General features: G+C 51.1%; 1 protein-coding gene across 1 annotated transcript; it reads right to left on the reverse strand.

The window, feature by feature from the left end:
* Window positions 1-2599: 2599 nt before the first annotated feature.
* On the reverse strand, window positions 2600-18830 carry LOC119094221 (uncharacterized). Its single transcript, XM_037217296.1, has 4 exons — window positions 18826-18830; window positions 18373-18549; window positions 4032-4190; window positions 2600-3525 (listed from the first exon to the last, which is right to left on the reverse strand). The coding sequence occupies exons 1-4, from the start codon at window positions 18828-18830 to the stop codon at window positions 3345-3347; spliced, it is 522 nt and encodes a 173-aa protein (XP_037073191.1). The 3' UTR covers window positions 2600-3344.
* Between the last annotated feature and the right edge of the window lie 917 nt (window positions 18831-19747).

Here is a 19747-nt window from a genome sequence, read left to right on the forward strand (position 1 = left end):
TAAACGAATAACAATCGCCAAACGCCAGAGGTGGATTTGTGTGCTTGCTATCAGTACATGCGGTGACATTACTCGTAAATGGCCACGCCCTTTGCATTTAAAATAGGGCTCAAAAGAGATGGTATTAAACTTATGGCCAAGCGTTTCACACAATAGAAGCATGCACCGGAATTCGTCTGGAACTAACAAACTCAGCAGTGGTAATGGAGTCGAAAAATATATCAGTTGAGGTTCGAGCATTATAGACATTATTCGAATACTTGCCACAATTAGGTGAAGCTTAATGTACAACAGGCCGTCATGACAAGAGGTACATAAATCTCGCAATAATGAATACCAACTCTAGATATATCGCACAGCTGGATTGCTGCTCGTTTCCACTGGTCGCAGGTTGCAAAAATATAATAGGTCACTTCTGCTTCCATTTGTTCTGGAGCAAGTTCTGCTTCCGTCTGATCTGGAATATGAACCGTGGGTGCAGCAGCTCTGCGGATCGAAGTGACCGAACTTGGCCGGAAGAAACATCTGCGAGACACCCTCGAGGGTGTATGTTATTGTTTGCTGCCAGCCTTACACTTCGCGTTGCATTGTAACTGTGAAATATTACATTTCCCAACCCCATATAGAAAGATAGCAAACAAACTGATACGCTGATTACGATATGCGCTCACCCGTGGTCCGGGGAAACTCCCAATCTCCTGACACACAAGATCACAACTTTCCGTGTAATATGCCCATGCCCTTCATCTGGACGCAACAGCCCTGTTCACGAAGCCAATAACAGACAGGAGCTTTTTCTGGTAGCAAATACAAAATTAACAAAAACTTCAGGAAACACAACGAAACCCACGGAATATCGCTGCATACAGCTTCACTTTTGCAAATGTAGTCCCATGGCACCAAACTGCGCTACCGCAGACATGAAATGACAAGCAAGTACACAATGAGAAAACGAGCACGTTTGCGGAACAAAAAAAAAAAGATCAGCTGTTTTAGTGGATTTGATGACGAATTGGTTTAATTTCTGATTCTCCGATGCCATTTCATGCTTTTCAGATTTGGCACCCAATTAGGTTTCTGTCTAACAACACCAGCTTGAAAAAGGTAATGTTTTTAGGATAACGGCTTAAAACGGTTTAATATGTAATACGATTAATTTGCAGATAACTTTGCGCCCACTGTATTTTCAAAACACGTGGTTTTCCTTTCAGTGACATGCATCAATGATATCGATGTAAAATTACACCGATTTTGTGCATTCGCTTTGGTTGTGTTTATCGTAGAAACTGGCTTCAGTGCTTTTTTGTTCAATATTCCCCATCGTTTTAAGAATACACCTGCGCCACTTTTCAAACATATTTTTTTCGCATTTTCATCGTGCTTGCTAAAATGGCGACTTCAAATTCCCCCAAAACAGGGAATTTGAATGTGTTGTAAAGATGTAGACAAAATACCAGGTTTATCTCATGTTTATCTTCCTGGGGACGGCACTACAGTTTTTCAAATTTGTTTTACAGAAAGTTGTGAATTTGGTGTACAGAAGCTGATTACACCAAAGGCTCAAAATTTCAAGACTCGGTTCAATGGATGAGATATTCCTAGCCATGGCGATGCCCCTGACCCCCACAAGGGCTTAATCACCCAGCTGGCACAGATTTCAAGCGGTATTCATCGCATAAAAATAGGGATGAATGTCTAGCGTTCGTGCACAACAGCAGCCAAATGGGCAATTTTTGTGTATGCCATGGGCAGTGGTACACCCAAGGGACTCAGGGGCTCCAGCTCCTTTCTCAGCAGGCGGGAGACCCTTCGCACTGTGCCTTGGGAGCACAGCTGCCCTCCCCGGTAGGAAATACCTGCTTCTCGTGATATCTTTTTCCCGAATAGTTTGCGCGTGTTGCCTCATGTTTGAATTACCTACGTGCCGGAGCCTAGCCCCCGCATCGCACCGTTCGGTTCCAAAGATAATATTGCGTCTGCCCTGTCGCTACACTCAGCCGCGGAGAGTTCTCCGCGCCGCACAACGCTGCCACACAGGCCGCCCCGGGGTCCCTCTCTGGCCAGTCGTCAGCTGACTTTCTCGCCAGCGGGCCAAACAGTGCGTCCGCTCTGGGACCAGCATATGTACAGTCCTGCAGGATAGTCAGCCAGTGTATCAAGTCCAGCACGTTTTCACCAGACCACGGGGACGCCTATTGGCTGTCTGACTTTTCACGGTCTTCGTTGCTTACCTACTTTATGGCCTTCACACGAGGAGCGTTGCTAGTTGGCTCTTCTCCTTTAGTAATTTTTGTATCCAGTATAACCAATATAACGTAAGATGCATGCATTTCCAGTCAGGCCCAGCAGTTGCATTTACATGTGCCCGACCCTTGTAGTTACACCTTTTTTTCGTTAGCAGGCGTGTGCGTACCTATCTTTTTAATGCAGCTGTGAATTCGCAGTATGGCATAGTCATCGCAGCCATTTTTTGCCTTTTCATACAGTTGAGACAAAACACAAACTCCAGCCTTGGATTCTGTTATATTCAGACAGATAGAAAGATAATGTATATATATATATATATATATATATATATATATATATATATATGTATGTATGTATATATAACCCGAGGTAATTCAATGTTTTACTTTTTATTTCACTTCGGGCTTTGACGTCACCGCCTCAATGAGTATGCTGGGCAGCGGTGTGGTGGCACCTTTAACGCAATATGTGGGCAGGCTTTTTGGCGCCGATGTGATGAAACACGGGCTCACTATGGGAAACTGGTGCCGGTTCTCAGCAGAACGTGTAAGAATAGGAGAAAAGAGACCGAACACAACCGTGCACGTCAAGACAGATGCTTAGATTGAGCCGCTTTTCGACAGTTTGATGATTGCCGGTGGGAGCCCACTGATACTCGTCCCACTCCGAAGGATACCAGCAAACAAATACAACGAGAACGGAAACCGCATTCGGAACTGAAACCTGTCCGATGTTGGCAGACCAATGTTTAACTCTCTGAGCTTGCCAACACAAATGTTCGCCGTCAGTACTAAGCGCTTGGCGTTCTTTTATTTGGCAGTTCGATGAATGTATTCACATATGACCCCTGTTGAACGTCGGCAGGAGATCCAAGGGAAAAGCTACAGGTATTGGCGTAAACAATTCGCGTACACAGCATGCTTACACAGACAGCACAGGTAACATACAGGGAAATGAAAAAAGGTTGATGCTTGAGTGCCTAGTGAGCCAGGTCCGACCGTGCACCGAACCAGCGGGCGGACCTCATGAACACTGCCCACCCCTATCGGACTGAGTCACCAGCTCTGCTGCGCATCCCTGACGACAGATGTCGCCAGCTACTGCTCATCAACTGAACGCAACGCCTCCATCAGCTGGTCAACGGTGTACGGACAGTTGCGTTGGTACAACGCCTGACACGCGGTGCTTCGGCCTGAGCGTCCCAGGAACGCCGCCATGTCGTACTGGGCCTTGGCGCTGCTCTCCATCACCTCCTTGGTTGGCGGCAGCACGGCGTCCCTGCAATGGCACGCGACAGTCTGTGGTCAGCGACGAGGCCGATGGACCGACGCTTATCTGTAGTATCTGGGAGCAACGCTTTCGTCTCCCGTCTGCGGCGGTTTGGCTCAACACACTGGCAGACAATGTGCAACAGCGTAAATTGTTATGTGCCCAATGTCTATGCCCCGTTGCAAGTTTAGGACAATGCCCGAATCCCATTTCCTTGGTGTGGCTGTAAACGCTGCCCGAAAAAGATCATGACGGTATTCGTTTCAGACATTTCCAAAAGACAAAAGACACACACACACACACACACACACACACACACACACACACACACACACACACACACACACATACATACATACATACATACATACATACATACATACATACATACATACATACATACATACATACATACATACATACACAGAAGACAATTTGTCTGGCACGAACGGGTCCGAGCCAGAGCGCAGCAGAGTTGGGCCATGTCTGGGGAGAGCCGACAGGCCCGTGCGTACCTAAACAGCGCAAGGATCAGCCGCTGGTCGTCGGCCAGCAGGCTCGGGTCGGTGGCTTCAAGCTCACAGACCAGCTTCAATCCACAGCCGCGCACGTCCGCCGCCGCCACCAGCTGGAAGTACTCCTCCAGCGGCAGCTCCGCCGCCACGTCGCGCCGCCTGCGGTGGTAGCCGTGTCCGCCCTGGCCGCCGTAGCTGCTGTAGCTGCTGTAGCCGCCGTGGTGGCCGCCGCCGTAGCCGCCGTGGTGGCCGCCGCCGTAGCCGCCGTGATGGCTGCCGCCGTAGCCGCCGTGATGGCCGCCGCCGTAGCCGCCGTGATGGCCGCCGCCGTAGCCGCCGTGATGGCCGCCGCCGTGGCCGTAGCTGTAGGTGGGGGCGTAGTGGTAGCGCTTGCGGCCGAACTTCCTGCCCAGACGTTTGCCGATGAAGCCGCCGACGAGGCCTGCCTTCAACGCCACGAGCTTGAGGCCGACCAAGCCTCCCAGCCCGCCGGCCAGGGTCAGGCCGCCGGCCAGCGCGCCGGCTGCCAGCAGCAGGCCGCTGGTCTGGGCCAGCAGGCCCAGCAGCAGCAGCATCGATACCAGCTGGGACGGACGCATGGCTGAGCTGCCGAGCAAAAAAAAAACGAACTTGAGCTTCGTGGACTTCAAACAGAAACAGAACTTCTAACGCAGTTCTCTGCTGTAAACACACGCACGTGAAGGTGGCTGAGATGTTCCCAGCATAATTTGTCATCGAGGTTCTTGCCCATTACGATGGCGGATGAGCACTGGTTGAAGCATCAGTGCAATCATAATCGTTTGGTAGAAAGTTTGTCAAAGCGTTTGGTCTTTACAGAAAATGTTCCATCTAGAGGGTAAACAGGATAGCAAAACATAATGTTGCGTAAAAGGAGAGCCATTTTCACCACCATCCCCTTTATTTTGCACCATGATTTCACAAAACAATGGGCAGAATATTTATAATTGTGGTGGACAACGCTGTTCAGTTTCGGTCCCGAAGCAAAAAACGAAACAAAAACCAAAACAAAAAACCAAAAACAAACAAACGGAAGAACGGCGGTTGCGCGAGCGGGCCGTTGACTGACAGCGCTGCCATTTCTGATGGAGTTGGTGGTATACATGGCTGGTATGGAGCTGTCGGAACAAAAACTGCAGCCCGGGACTTTGGTATTTTAGGCCTTACTAAAGCTATGGCTTTGAATGCATATTTGTGTACTATGATCTAGCTATTTCTGTTCTCTGTATGTGCCAAGATCTGGCTATTTCAACTCTTGATGTGCGCTACAATCTGGCTATCCCAGTTCCCTGTAAACTATAATCTGACCACCTCAGTTCTTTATGTGTAATATGATCTAACCACCTCAGTTCTCTGCTTATGCTATAATCTGGCTGCCTCAGTTCTCTATCTGTGCTTTAATGCAGCTACCCACCCAAAAATGCAGCATTGCATTTGAAGGGCCTTATACAGATCAATTATGCAATCAAGGATATGGATATTGGATCTGTACGACAAAACACCCCACCCCACATCATGAGCCAGCTCTTACGGAATATGACGATGCTTCCGGCACCTGTAATACACAAGTGTTACGTTTCAATGAAAGTTTTCGGAGCTAACGAAGTCTCAAGAATATAAACTGTCGTCGTGTTCCCCTGTTTCCCACACATCCGACAGCGCGGCTGGCACCATCCTCCTACGACCGCTTCGGCAGTGAACCTCCTGAAAGCCCCGCCAGCGCACACCTGGTGCGGCGGTGAATCGCGTTTCTACCGCCCACGTCCCGGGGGGGGGGGGGGGACGAGTGGGCGGTGACGCCTTGCCCGGTCGGAACCCTCATCTCGCTGTCGGCCTGACCTTCCTCACGGCAGCCGCGGGTGCGCCGCAAACATGCCAGACGATCCGCCGTCACGTGCTCATTGGAAGTCGGACCGTTTCTGCCTCGCCCACCATCTGTTCGCGCCCGCCCCTCGAGAGGTATGATGGGCCGCAGGTAAAGACGATGGTCATAGAAAAAGACGTCTATGTTTATGATGGCGAGCCGGCTGCTTCCGCGTTTTAATGGTCACCTTTCGACAAGCCGTCTTATCAGTAAAAATCAGGTCCGGGCATGGCCTTCGATTCCCTCGTGAATTCTCGATCACAGGGTGCATGCACTGTCGTGGTTCTTAGCCGGGTGCCCTTCAGCCGTAGAAATTATGCACGAAAATTTGGCGGTCAGAAATGCCGTCTTGAAGTTCGTGACCACGCCATCTTAACTTGCCTGGCAGCAACATAAATCAATAACAACGCGAAAGCTCGTGTGCATAACGCCAACGACATTCAAAATCCACCATGGAAATACCTGGCTTCTGTCCACCGCGATCGAAGCCGAAGGCAGACGACGTTCAGTGGCGCGTGTTTCTAGCGTCGTGTGCAAAACCATCGGCCAGGAATGCCCTCGGTCTGCGTGCGATCAAATCTGCACATAGATCATCCTCGGGGGACAACCCATCGGGCCGCCCGGCAGGGCCGGCCATGAAGCTGGGCGGCCCTGATCGCATGCTGACCTTGGGCGCGGAGCCCGGATCCCATACCGCCCCGGTCTGCCACTGCCCTCGACGCTTCCACGAGACGGCGGGCGCCCACCCGGAGGAGGCGCAGGGCAAGCTGTTGCCAGCCGGCAGAGCAGGGAGAAGCCGCGCGCCGGGACTTCATGACGAGACCATGGCTGGAGGAAAGCCAACTCAGCCACCCTGCCTGACAGGCCGCTGACCGCAGTTACATGATCAGTTCAGCTGCCCTGCGTGGCGTAAGAAGAGAGATGACGCAGGTAGATGGGGACGCTATTGTCACGGGGATGGTTTGGAAATAACTACGGACAAAAAAGAACGCTCTTTGCCGTATGCGTCACATCGATTCAATCCGACGCTGGTCTCTTTTTCTATTATTTAGCCCGAACCTTTTGAATGGATGAACTTCTAGAATCAGAGCTCGTGCTGAGCAGCGCTTGTGGTGTGAGCCCTGACCGCTACCATCCGATCGTGCGAATTCAAGTCAGCAGCGGAATTTGATGGTGAACGTTTTACGTTCCACAATGTTCGGCACGGTCCGCCCTGTCCTGTAACGCCACCTGACCTCTAGCGCGACCGCTGTCACCGGCCGCAGATCATTTCTGTCGGGAAAAAACAACGAGCGCCTAAAGCGACTCGAACCAATACCGCCACGGGTGGTGGATTGGAAGGCAGGCGCTCTGACCAACTGCGTCACCGGGACGGATGTGCGGTTGTTTTTATGGCAAACGCACACATTGCTTTGTTTTATGTTTCGGTGGTATTTATATTGAACCGCTCTGAGTATTCCTTCACTTGCTTATTAATCCATTTCTTTACGAAGTTTTTTATAATGAGGTAGTTGTGGACTCCAAGCGAACGCTGCCCTCAGGTGAGAAAAACGCGTCAGGCAAGCCAATTTGTAAACGACCGACGCAGGAGATTGTGGTATGGGGGGGGGGGGGGGGGGGGGGGGGGCTTTGCGAGAACCCACACACGATTAATATTTAGCATGAACCCTTTTATCACAAATTGATATGGAAAAATAAACTTAAATGGTTTGACCGTTTGGATCGTTCATAAGCGTATCTGTACGTACTAGCGTATACGAAAATAAATTGAAGCGTTAGTGAGAGAAACAAAGTAGTCCCACGCAAAGGCGGCTTGTCCTTGAAGGCGTACTGGCCATATCACGATAATTTGGTATTACCCATGCGGACCACTTATTTTTGATCCAACGTTTTCCAAAATAAACAGTGAACACCAAGATAAGGTCTAATAAGTTTTGCAAAAGGGCAGTTAGCAACAGATGATTTACAGCAGTATTTGAGAATTGATCATGTATTGAAGCAGACGGGGCACAGTTTCACTTATAAACCCAGAATGCTTAAACCGACCAGCACCATTTGCAAGAAACCGGAAATGTGTGGGTGCACTGCGTACTCAGAAAGAACACATGACCAGGAAAAAACGAACATTTTGCACGGCTGCCGCGTGCTGCACCCTAAGCCTGCATGCAAAATATAAAACGTGAGCTACCTTCCAAATTCACTTTGAACCACATCAAAACGGTGATTCAACATACAGCGCCGTCCAGACATAGTTTGAAATCAGTATTCGGTGAATTTACGAAATGATCTAGTAGTACAATCATTAGCCACACGTAACAGAAGCCCTTGGTCCATCCGCTCCATGATTCACACTGTTCATTCTTCACTCCACTACGCCAAATGCAACGTTACATCGCATGTCGCAGTGTGCCATGCTATTCCCTTAATGTTGCATGCTATGCTTTGCATGCTATTGCCGACCTATGACTTCCTTAATACGATAGCATTCATTGCAATAGTTTGTTTGCGTGCTTGTTCTCCTTGCAATGTTGGGATGGGACATAAGCAGGCTTTGACCCGTATATAGTCTGCTTTGTTGTTGGCCCAAGACCTACTGATAGCCGGCAAATAAGCCACAGCTGAAGTGTGAAATCAACTATGTAAAATACAATGTAGCCGCGAATTTACTTAAACCACAAACATCCATTATGATCTATGGTTACTATGGCAGTGATGAGAAAAAACAGCATTGAAAATAACTCATTTCCAAACAAAAAAGAGCAACAAGCGCCTGATGCTCCGGCCGTCCAGGCACCGCTGCTGCGACAGTACCTGCCTCTGCCCCGAGTGGCGGGTTCTCTCCCGCACGGGGCGCGACGCGGCGCCGGCAGCCGGCACCATGTCCCTGCACACCCACCTTGCACTGTGGAGTCCAGCAGCTCTGCCCCGGCCCCTCCTGCCCCCCTCATTTATACTCGGCGACCGAGCGAGCGACCGCCACTGCACGTCTGCAACGGCCCGAGGCACTGCGGCGCCCAGCGGTCCTCCGTGACGTCACAGGCGGGGGACAGCCCAGACGCCGAGCCCCGAGCGGGGACGAGGCGGAAGGCGCGACCCCGCGCCGTTGCGCCGCTGCATATGTGCATAATGCGACGCCGTCCGACGGACCAAGGTCTGCAGGCGGCCGGCGGTCGCAGCGATGCGCCCGTGCGTTCGGGCTCGAACAGCGCACCGTGGGCGGACCGCGCTGGGCGGATGGGCATCCAGTCTGGGGACGGATGGGCGGCGCGGTGGGGCCGGCGCTCCCTGTGCGGGCCGTGGGCGCGCCCAGAAGTGACGTTACATACAGCACCGCGCGGAAAGCACGCCGGTGGAACTGGCGTGATGGCATGACCGCGCCAGTGGCAGGGATGGCCATGGGAAGGGCAGAGAAGGGAGTGGGCACCGCTGGTTCGTGGTGAGTGCGGTGCGTCTGGCTCGGACGGAGGAGTTACGTTACGAACGGGGGAGGGAGGCTAGGTGCCTGTAGGCGGTGAAGGGATGGGGTGCAGGTGTGGCCCGGCCGGCCTTTATTTCCGGCCTGGGGAAGATGCAGAACGCCTGCGAAAGTAGGCGTGATCTGGGAGTGAGTCATTTCAACTGACCGCACGCCGGTTCATCCTGTTAATGCATATGCGAACACGGAGAGCGGGTGTGTGGGTCACAAAGTGTTCACCATGAAAAGCTGCTTGTCTGACGTGCATCTGATGTCGAGTGTTCTGTCACGTTTGAGTGACTCCGTGACTGGAGAATGCAGTATGATGCATGTGAGAGCCGCCACACCAAGTTCTATCACATTCAACACGAAAACGTCTTGTAACTGACAGGTGCTAGGTCCACCAGCTGTGTTCCGCCCACTGTTCAGCATTCTTTAACCGAAACTGGGTGTGCCTTTTCGCTTGAAAACATCACTTAGGCGCAGCTCGGCTGAATATGCGAACTCCATTTAGGACGTCGGCGCTCTGGTTGAGTAGTTCGATGGTTGGCATCATGGTCCATCCAGTCACGGCCACCGTGGGTGAGTCCTCCCGAGCCTGACGTGGAGCTGAATGGAGCGGCTCTGCATGACGTCGGTGACGCAGGACGACGGCGCACGCGATGGGCCGATTGGCGCGGCCTGACGTCCTGGCCGTAAACAGCACCTCCGCTCTTGCCACTTCAGCGCATCAATGCCAGGTGGGTCGTCCGTATCCAATGTGCAACAAGCTGTCGCCACTTCAAGGGCAGGCCTGCTCTGTTGCCGACCGGCGCTCTGAGCAACGTAGGGCCGTACGACCATAGCGGCAGCTCAGGGGCACCAGTGCAGGGAGAGCTGTATGAAAGCGTTGTACGCCACACCGTCTAGTAACCTGCCTTTGAACCGTGTAGCCGCAGGAATGTCGACAGCCTCTTGACCCACATCCACGTTTCTCGAGATAACACTCCAGCAGTGAAAAAACTTGCGGTGTCATGTTCAAGTTCAGCTCTTCTTGCGTCTCCCAAAGTTGATTCGTGTTGATGTTTCACGCCCGCCCGATTCATCTTAGTCATCAGCGACGCAGACTACCGGCACGTTTACTTGTCATCAGGCCGGAAATCGTGCTCGGCGTCGTAACGGGACTGCCGCATGCTGCATAAAAACTGGCTCCATTCTATTGTCACCTTCCGCACAGCGATTTCACAATTACCGCAGATCAGGCGATTCGTGTCTCGAACGATCCTGTATCGACGGATGCGGTTCATACCAGTGCTGCCGTGTTTGTCTGGAGTCCAATCCAAAGTCCAAATGGACCGACCTTCGGTATAAAAAGTGTTCAAACAATCAGGTTGTCCAAATCTTTTCAATTTGAACAACTTTATTCTTTTTCACAAAAGCGGTGTGCCTAAAACGAGAATCCAAAGCAGGTGTGAAATGTAAACATTAAGAAAATCGGTGCAGACGTTCCCATCTCATTTATAAGTCTCATAATCAATGGAATATGTGGCAGTGTACGCAATCAGGGTTTCTTTCCAACGTTTCAAAACTTGATATCTTTAGAGTGCTCTATTAACACCTAACTTATGTCCCAGATTAAAATAACCTTGAAAGCAAGCGGCATTGAATAATCTGAAATGCATTTCGATATGCGACGCGACAGGATGATATCAGGTGCCCAAAATATTCCAAATGTTTTCCCAGGTTATCCAATTTTCAACTTGACTTTTGGATTTTTAAAAAACTAAAAACATGAAATACATTTGACAACTTCATTTCAGGACTTAAAAAAAACATTTGTGCAAACACTGCAGACTTTTTCCTTAAGTCAGCGGAATAAGGAATGACTTATGAGATCTTTTCAATAGTGAACCCAGCTGTGAACTTACCAATCTGTTTGTGCTATGGAACTGAGCAAAAGGGAAGTACACACAAAGAACATTGATTGACAGTTGGTCCGTGGAGAGGGAGAACAAAGGCATGCAATCATTTCTGCCGCCACAGGTTCACTATACAACAACGTCAGTGGCAAAGTCCGTGCCTGTTTGGAACCCAACCAGCAAAAATCCACCGATATGCAACAATAAATGTTCAACATAATCTTCTAGGCTGCAACCATAACCATGCACAGGTGCACCTTTAGTTGCCTTCACAGTTTTCGTATCAGTGGCTTCTAGCTGACTCCGATGCCTTTTACCAGATGTTTAATGTTTGTTTTTATGCAAGCTATTTGTAATGGCTTAAGTGTTTTCCCGATTAAGACGTTTTGATGTCTGATCTTAAAGTGAACTCCGGATTACTTTCGCTACATTGACAGATGTCAGTGAAACAATGCATGTAGAAGGTTTAGGTTTGTTGGCTGAAATGTGATACCACGACAAACGTGACGTAGCCGGGCAACTAGCATGCCAGTTGGTTTTTATCACTTGAATACACGACATGCCTTGTCCTGCTCACCGTAAATATGTTGAACATGAGGTACAGTTCTCGTTAGCACCACAGGTGAAAACAGGGATTCGTGATGTTTAAATACTCGACCGAACGGTGGGTTTGACCAATACTCCACAACCAAAATGCCCATTTGCACATTCCAAATTGTCCGAATACCCACTGACCTGAGCATCAAACCGCCCCCAACATTCCTTGTCATTGCCGGATCTAACTGTCAGCTGGTTTGCTAAAGCAGACAGAATGAGATCGAGCATTTAATGTTGGTAAACCCATGGCGTAAGCCACGAACTCTGCTGCATTACCGGTATACCACTGATGTACTGCACTCGCCTAGGGGTCATCATGGAAATTATACTCTGCAAACAACAAGATATCTAAATCTCTGCAACGAATCGCTTGAACGAACGATTGATAAGCAAAAAGACGCCACGGACGTCATCAGATGATGATCACTGGTCACGTAATGTAAACCCCCTGAATTTCATTCATGGATGCCTTCAGTTGTGTGAAAGTACCATTCCAAAGTCGACCAGGTGACTTTGGGTGAGTGGAACGTCGTACATGTGTTTTGCCGGAAAGAAATTGCATGGCGTCAGATGGCTGCGAAAATGGCCGTGCAAAAATGTTATGCAATGCTGAAAATGCCGTCCAGAATGCTAGTTTGGTGTAGTTGCACGTGGTACCGGAGAGGTATTGTCAAAGACCCCACCCCTATCAGGGCAAGAGTTAAGTTAATCGATTCCCAGCCTGATCTCCGTCATAACTCGCATCACTACTAAACTTCCTGTATTGAACGGCACAAAGCGTGATTCATGTTCGAAATTTACATGAAACGCTTCACTTCAGTCCAGGGCCAGTTGAAGTCTGCTGGGTGACCTTGAAACATTCGGCAAGGAAAAGTCTGGGTAAGTCTATGGTCCACTCAGTAGTCCACTCAGTACAATAGTCCACTCAGTTTTTCGATCATACCTAATGCCATACATTCATATGTTCAATATATTCAAATGTGGTACATTCCCAGCAAATAACGACACACCAATCCCTTATTGATCTTCAGGAGGTCGCTTTTCCAGAGGCAAGCGTCTCCTCTATATTTGGGATTGAGCTGCGAACAACTAAAAATGAATAAGAGGGTTTGCCATGTGTATAGACCATCGAGCTTCAAAGCGATCGCATTACGACATTCATACTTAGTAGCAAGTTTTCGAGCTTTCGTTTTCAAAAAGTTTCTTGATTTGATATGAGTTCAAGAGTTCTTGAAACCATACGAGACTTGTAAACTATTAGTTTTAATGAAGATTGTCAGTGTTCGCTCTTATCCAGTGGAAAGGTGGGGCTGGGGGTGGGGCAGGGGGCGAAAGGGATGAGAATAAAGCAGAACACGTACGCACGTACCTACAGCGACAGTGGTTATCTATGTGTGTTGTGTCTTCCTCCTTGTCTCCTCTTCCTCGCCACTCACATGTTGATGATGAATGCCGAAAATCTCCTAATCCTTCTTTTGATCCACGTCTCATTCGCTAGTTTGTAAGCCACTGAGGGCAAGCATGTCTGTCCTTGCAAGGCAGAAGGTCATCAATGTGTCATCAGACTTCCTGGGGCTTTGAGAAGCCGTCTGAGAGGAAGTGCCAATATTTTAGTTATCCTGTGCTCATCAATCGTGAATTTTACATAATGAGCTCCGTCATACTGGCAAGACAACAGCCTGCAAAACATCCAAGGATCCACCGCTGGCCCGGAGCTCAACACATCCATAAATTCAAAGATCAGATTCACTTTTACCCTTGGGCAACCGCTCAGACACGCTGAATATGCATAAACGGCATCGTCTGAGCTTAACCTTCTGCTAAACAACCTGTGGAGATGTCCGACATTAACCGCTATATCATGAAAAACCAACTTGTGAGGTACATTGCTGAAAGGTTGAGTGACTAATCGATGTGACTTTTTGCGGATACATGCATTTTACAGGCTAAAAACTGGACCATAATCTACGCTACTACGCTTGCGCCCAGCACGTTTTAATTTCATTACACTAATTTGGAGATTTCGGTAGTTTTGTCTGCGAACCCCGCAAAAGACCCCTTTCCTACCGCATGCATTCTTTTCAATTCTCGCGTCCCAAATATTGTGAGGGTGGGGTGGGGGTGGGGGGGGGGGGGGACGACGCCAAATATGCGTCACCGCGTTATGTTCATATGTGACCACGTCGCCCCTTCGACGTCGTGCTCACATGTGACCACGCCGCCTCCTCAGCGTCGTGTTTAGATGTAACCACGCCACTTCCTCAGCGTCGTGCTCATATGTGACCATGCCGCCTCCTCCACGTCGTGCTCATATGTGACCATACCGCCTTCTCTGTGTCGTGTCTAGATATATCCACGCTGCCCTCTCAGTGTCGTGTTTAGATGTGACCACGCCACCTTCTCAGTGTCGTATTTAGATTTGATCACGCCGCCTCCTCAGTGTCGTACTTAGACGTGACCACGCAACTTCCTCAGCGTCGTGCCCATATGTGACCACGCTGCCTCCTCGACGTCGTACTCATATGTGACCACGCCGCCTCCTCGACGTCGTGCTCACATGTGACCATGCCGCCTTCTCTGTGTCGTGTTTAGCTGTAACCACGTCACCTTCTCTGTGTCGTGTTTAGGTGTGACCACGCCACTTCCTCCGCGTCGTGTTCACATGTGACCACGCTGCCTTCTCAGCGTCGTGCTCATATGTGACCACGCCGCCTCCTCAGTGTCGTGTTCACATGTGACCATGCCGCCTCCTCAGTGTCGTGCTCACATTCGACCACGCCACCTCCTCAGTGTCGTGTTCAGATGTGACCATGCCGCCTTTTCAGTGTCGGACAAGCCAGGCTCATGGCGGAACTAATGATGGGAGGTTATTGCCGGTCTCCGGGCGCAGCGGCCTCGATCGGCGGGCATCAGTCGAGTCTTCGCCTGCGGCCCCAGCGTCGACAGTGAAGGCCGACGGTCGCCATGGCTGGCTGCGCAGCAGCGGTGTCCGGCGGCAGAGGAAGGTGGCCAAGGGAGAAGCACGGGGGGTCGACACCATCTGCCGCTCTGGCACTCTCTGTCGTCGCAACGCTGAAGGTCGCGGTGCCAAAGCGTCCTCCGTGACAGCTTGGCAGGTAATGCGTTGGCAAGATGGACACTGCAGATTGAAAATACATGATGCGTTTATGCGCTCATGTGGGTTCCCATTGAATCACTCAAAGGTATTTCCATATGACAGCCTTCCAAACGACATATTTGGCTGCCGCTAAGCGAGAGATTCCGCCAGTGGACTTTTCGAAGCCGCAGCTGGAATGCAATGGTGTTGGACGTGTCAATTTGTCATCACCGCCAATCACTATTCTGTCTCTTTCACCACTGCTTCATGCTCTCATGACGCCAAATTTACCAATACTCGCCCCGCATTTGAACACACATCCTTCCCGTGGCTAGGTTTGTCAAGAGCATAGGTGAGGCCGACGCCATCGAGTCAGCGCGGCCGAGAGGGGGGGGGGGGAGGGTGCACCCCTGACGGCAGCCAGTGACTCGTGACCGCCGTATCTGTCTGCTAGGGCAGGGCCTCCACGGGGCTCGGCGCCACAGCAGCGGCCCATCACTGCCCGCGGGGCGCCATCACCTGGGAGCGGACGTGGCTGCGGTTACGAGACGCGCCGATCATTTCCGTCAAGGACTTTTGTTTTTGATTGGCGCAGGCGGGGAACTGCCGTCGCGCCGTGCGCCGTCGCTAATGGCGCGCTTTTTTAATCAGTCGGGACGATGCCATATCAGCTTTGTTTGTTGTACCCAGCATAGGCACACACGCACACACACACACACACACACACACACACACACACACACACACACACACACACACACACACACACACACACACACACACACACACACACAAACGCACACATAATTTCTTTCACCTATCCCCCTATCCCATCATTCTGAATGAATGGCTCGTGGAAGTCGCGATCAGTCGATTCCGGCTCTGTCGTCTTGTTTCTGTGACAAAACGGACTTTTGAGCTTCGCAAGTTATGTATGATATCGGGCTTCGGTCACGGTGTTTCGTACAATAAGATAGTGGTAGTTTTCATTTAATTAGATAATGGTGGTTTTGAAGTCAGAAAAAGAGAGGACACGCGACCGCCGCGCGCGTCGCTCCTCACAAAGCAAAAGGTGATTAGCCACGGTTCTTACGCTCACGGTGATGATCCACATCCGGCTCATCACCTTTCAGTTGGAAAATCGGGGAGCCTTATTATACACACCAAAAAAGACTTTGGTTAGATGAAAACGATTTCGCTTCCTAGCAATAAGTGGTAAACTTTTTGTTTTTTCTGAGGGAAATGCCAGCATTATGCGGCGATGAAAGCTAGGTCTCCTAAAGTGCACCCCATGCTAGGACGGTTTAGGCCCGACAAACAGACTAGTGCACATTGGTACGCAGTTAAGCACCATTTTTGCTTCACCTTAGTACAAGCTGTTAACGATGTCGAATGCTGCATCATCCTGAAGCCACTTAAACCCAAAAAGACTATCTTTAACGAAAGCGGCTAATTGTATTCAAGATTTGCTTTACTTCATACACTGGAGGCCAAAAAAAGATTTCTAAACGAGCGCATTACTGTGCACGCTGGCTGTCTTCGCTTAGGGATATTTTTGTTTTTGTTTTGTTCTTTTATCACTTTGTCGCTTTTTTGTTCTTTTAGCTGATCATGAGATCAGACACATCTGGTTAGGTCGGAAAGGCCAGTTTTCTCAAATTATTTGCTATTTCCCAAAATATTGACTTGAAGTGAAGAAATGCAGCTGGACGCCCTGATCACCGCCATGACAGTAAAACTATTCATTTGTTTTACTTTTCCCGACATCTTTGGTATGTATGTAAATCCTAGTAAGACGAAATGCTTGTGAAATAAACGCTCCTATGAGAGCTTGGAGCACTCTTGCTAGGTAAAACAATGGATTCAACGAAGGAACGAATTAAGTCAATTCCACAAATACGTTCAATGAGACGTTATGCTGTCTCAGTTCTACCTGACGACCTTCAAAACAGATGCTGCTTTCAAAGCGCACATTCGGTGACGCAAATTGTTTACTTAGATGCTTACTCAAAATTTGCAGCCTAGACATGCCGACCCAAAATGTATCCAAATTCCTTTGCGTATCTTTGTTTGCGCTGTATTGGCACCATTCAAAGATGTTTTAACAATAGCTGCACTGCGGTTCACTGCGTAACACTGCGGTTCAGACAGAGCATGCTTTTGAAATAGACCTGAAGGTGGGGCACGCGCTTCAAAAGCAGCTTCTGCGTCCGACCAGTGTCTGGGCGTTGGTCTGCCAACGCGCTCGGCGTAGACGGCGCATTGCTCGGCGTAGACGCCCCAGCGTTCTGGCAGGTCCAACCCGCAAAACCCGTTCCTGCACCCTGGCTGGGGACCATTCATATGTGGCACGCGCCTGTGCAGTAGGCCACCAGCGCAAAGCTGCCATCGAAAGGCTAGCTTATCGGCACGATGAATGGATCTCCCCGCCGAGCCATGGCTACGCAGCCGGCACTAGCGCGCCCGATAATTTAGTACCCCCCGCTAAACGTCGTGTTGCGATGCCAGGCGCGTCTGGGGTACGGGCGTGCAGTCAAGGTTACTGTCTGCTCAGAACCGGTGTTCGCCTGCGCAAGGCGGCCGCCCATGTCTTATCGTGCATATCTCGGACCGTGTCGGCGATCAGTCAGCGGCGTGGTGAGTGATCACCCACGCCAGCTGGCGTGTGTGCATGTCGCAACTGCGTGACACACTCTAGAGCTGGCCATCTCACCGACGATGAGGATGTATGTGGTGGCATCACATGGTAATCGACCTCATGTCTCACAAGGATGTGGACTCGCCTAAAGTGAGTTGACAGGCCAGTTTAAATTATCGGCTTCGTAGCCTGCATTTCCCAGCTCTTTCAAAAACGGTGCCGTAGTTTTTTCCCCCGAGGACAGGACAATAAGTTTCAGAACGTTTCGTAAAGTTCCGTCCACTCTGTCAGTTCGGTGATATTTCCGGCGATGTAAATCAGCAGCTTTACTTCCCCGTCTTCCATCCGAGAGGCAGACTGACGTCTAATAGACGTGCTGCTTTCCCGGTACGACAGGAGGCCCGAGAGCGGCCCAGATCGCTGTCTCCCGTCGAGGCGCCCATCATTCCCCCAGGGCGCGCAGCAGACTCCGTTTCCAACTTTCCTGAGTTGTATTTGTACGCAAAGACGAGGAGAGCCAAGCACACGCGCAGCGGGCTGGTCCGTTGAATTCCTGTCATGGAGCGGACGCACCGTGCGCATGCGGCCCAACACATATAGATGATCTGGTACAACTGAGCAACATGAAGTGAAATGACGCGAGATGAGTGCACCCTCACGCCGCCGTGCACCGGGCGCAAGCACTCAAATGTATACGCATGCTACTTGACTCGGTGCTCCCAGCCGCCGGCCACCACCTCTCGGAGGGAGAGGAGCTTGACCGAGCCCCGCCTACTGCTCTTCCATGGACCGCAGCGCCTTCATCAGCTGCGCGGTGGAGAAGGGGCACCTCTTGTACACCTGGCCGCACCGCGTGGCGTCCTTCTTCTCGGCGCCGAGGAAGGCGGCCAGCTGATACTTGCCCAAGGCGCTGCCGGTCAGCTTGTTGTAGGTCGGTGCACTCGGCTGAGAACTGCGGCAAACGAGGCGAGGTGTAGAGGTTACGCTTCGGCGGCCGCGCATCCCCCAGCGGAGTGTATACGCTGTACTCCGCAAATGGCTCTCTACTCAGCAGAATCGATGCGAAGCGAAAGCAGCCCGCCGTTTATGAAGGACTAGGCTGATACAGAATGAACACATCAACCAAACACCTAGCTAAGCGTACCCATTGTAAACCGATCTTTGGGAATAGAAAGACTGTGTTAAAGTTCACGTAAAATGTTCGACCACACCTAAAGCATATGCCGACCACATTAGCTATGCCGCCGATGAGCAGGTACCATCATTGCATCGTCTCCCTCCCATACCCCCCCCCCCCCCCCCCTCCAAGCCACGCACCCAAACAGCGAGTGGATGATCTTCTCGTCCGCCGCCAGCTGGTCGTACTCGCGCGCCTCCACCTCGCAGACGACGCGCAGGCCGCAGCCAAGCTTGTCGGCCCACTCCACCAGCTGGAAGTACGCCTCCTCCTGCTCGTCGCCGAGCGCCGCCACCGAGCCGGCGTCGACAGCGTCGCGCCGGCCGCGGTGCCGGCCGTAACCGCGGCCGTGGCCGCGACGCCCCCCGCGGCCGCGGCCGCCGAACGAGCGCGCGATGGCGAAGCCGGCGACGCCGGCGAGCTTGAGGCCGATGACGGCGGCGACGCCGATGGCGAGAGCCGTGCCGGCCGAGATGCCCTCGGTGGCCGAGGCCTCATACGCCAGCATCGACAGCAACGCCGTCAGCAGGAGCAGGTGCGCGTTCATGACTGTCGGACGGACGAGCGGGTCAGAACGGGGAGGGGTGGCAGCGGGCGGCCATGTGACGGCAGGTGCTGCCTGGACACCGCTATCGGCAGGGTCGGCTGCTGTCGTGCACAGCTTCCTGAGGGATGGACGGTTAGCTGATAACATTAGGAGCCTTTCCACAGCGACGCAATGCGTGATTTATATTTAGAGGTGCATTTGCATGTGACAGGAAAGAGGACACCGAAGCTTGACTTGTCGTCGAGACGGGCGAGTGCTCTTTGGACGTGATTATAGTGCGACATGAGGTGTTGAAAACGGGACAGAGAACTGGTCAGAAGGCAAAAGAAGAATATATACAAGTTGTGAAACTGAAGACAGCAAAATCCGCTTGTCACATGCCAACAATTTACTGGCTTTTTTTCTGGCGATCGCAGACTTCAACAG

This window comes from Pollicipes pollicipes, unplaced genomic scaffold (assembly GCF_011947565.3).
Source record: "Pollicipes pollicipes isolate AB1234 unplaced genomic scaffold, Ppol_2.1 Scaffold_4002;HRSCAF=4701_pilon_pilon_pilon, whole genome shotgun sequence".
NCBI lineage: Eukaryota > Metazoa > Arthropoda > Thecostraca > Pollicipedomorpha > Pollicipedidae > Pollicipes > Pollicipes pollicipes.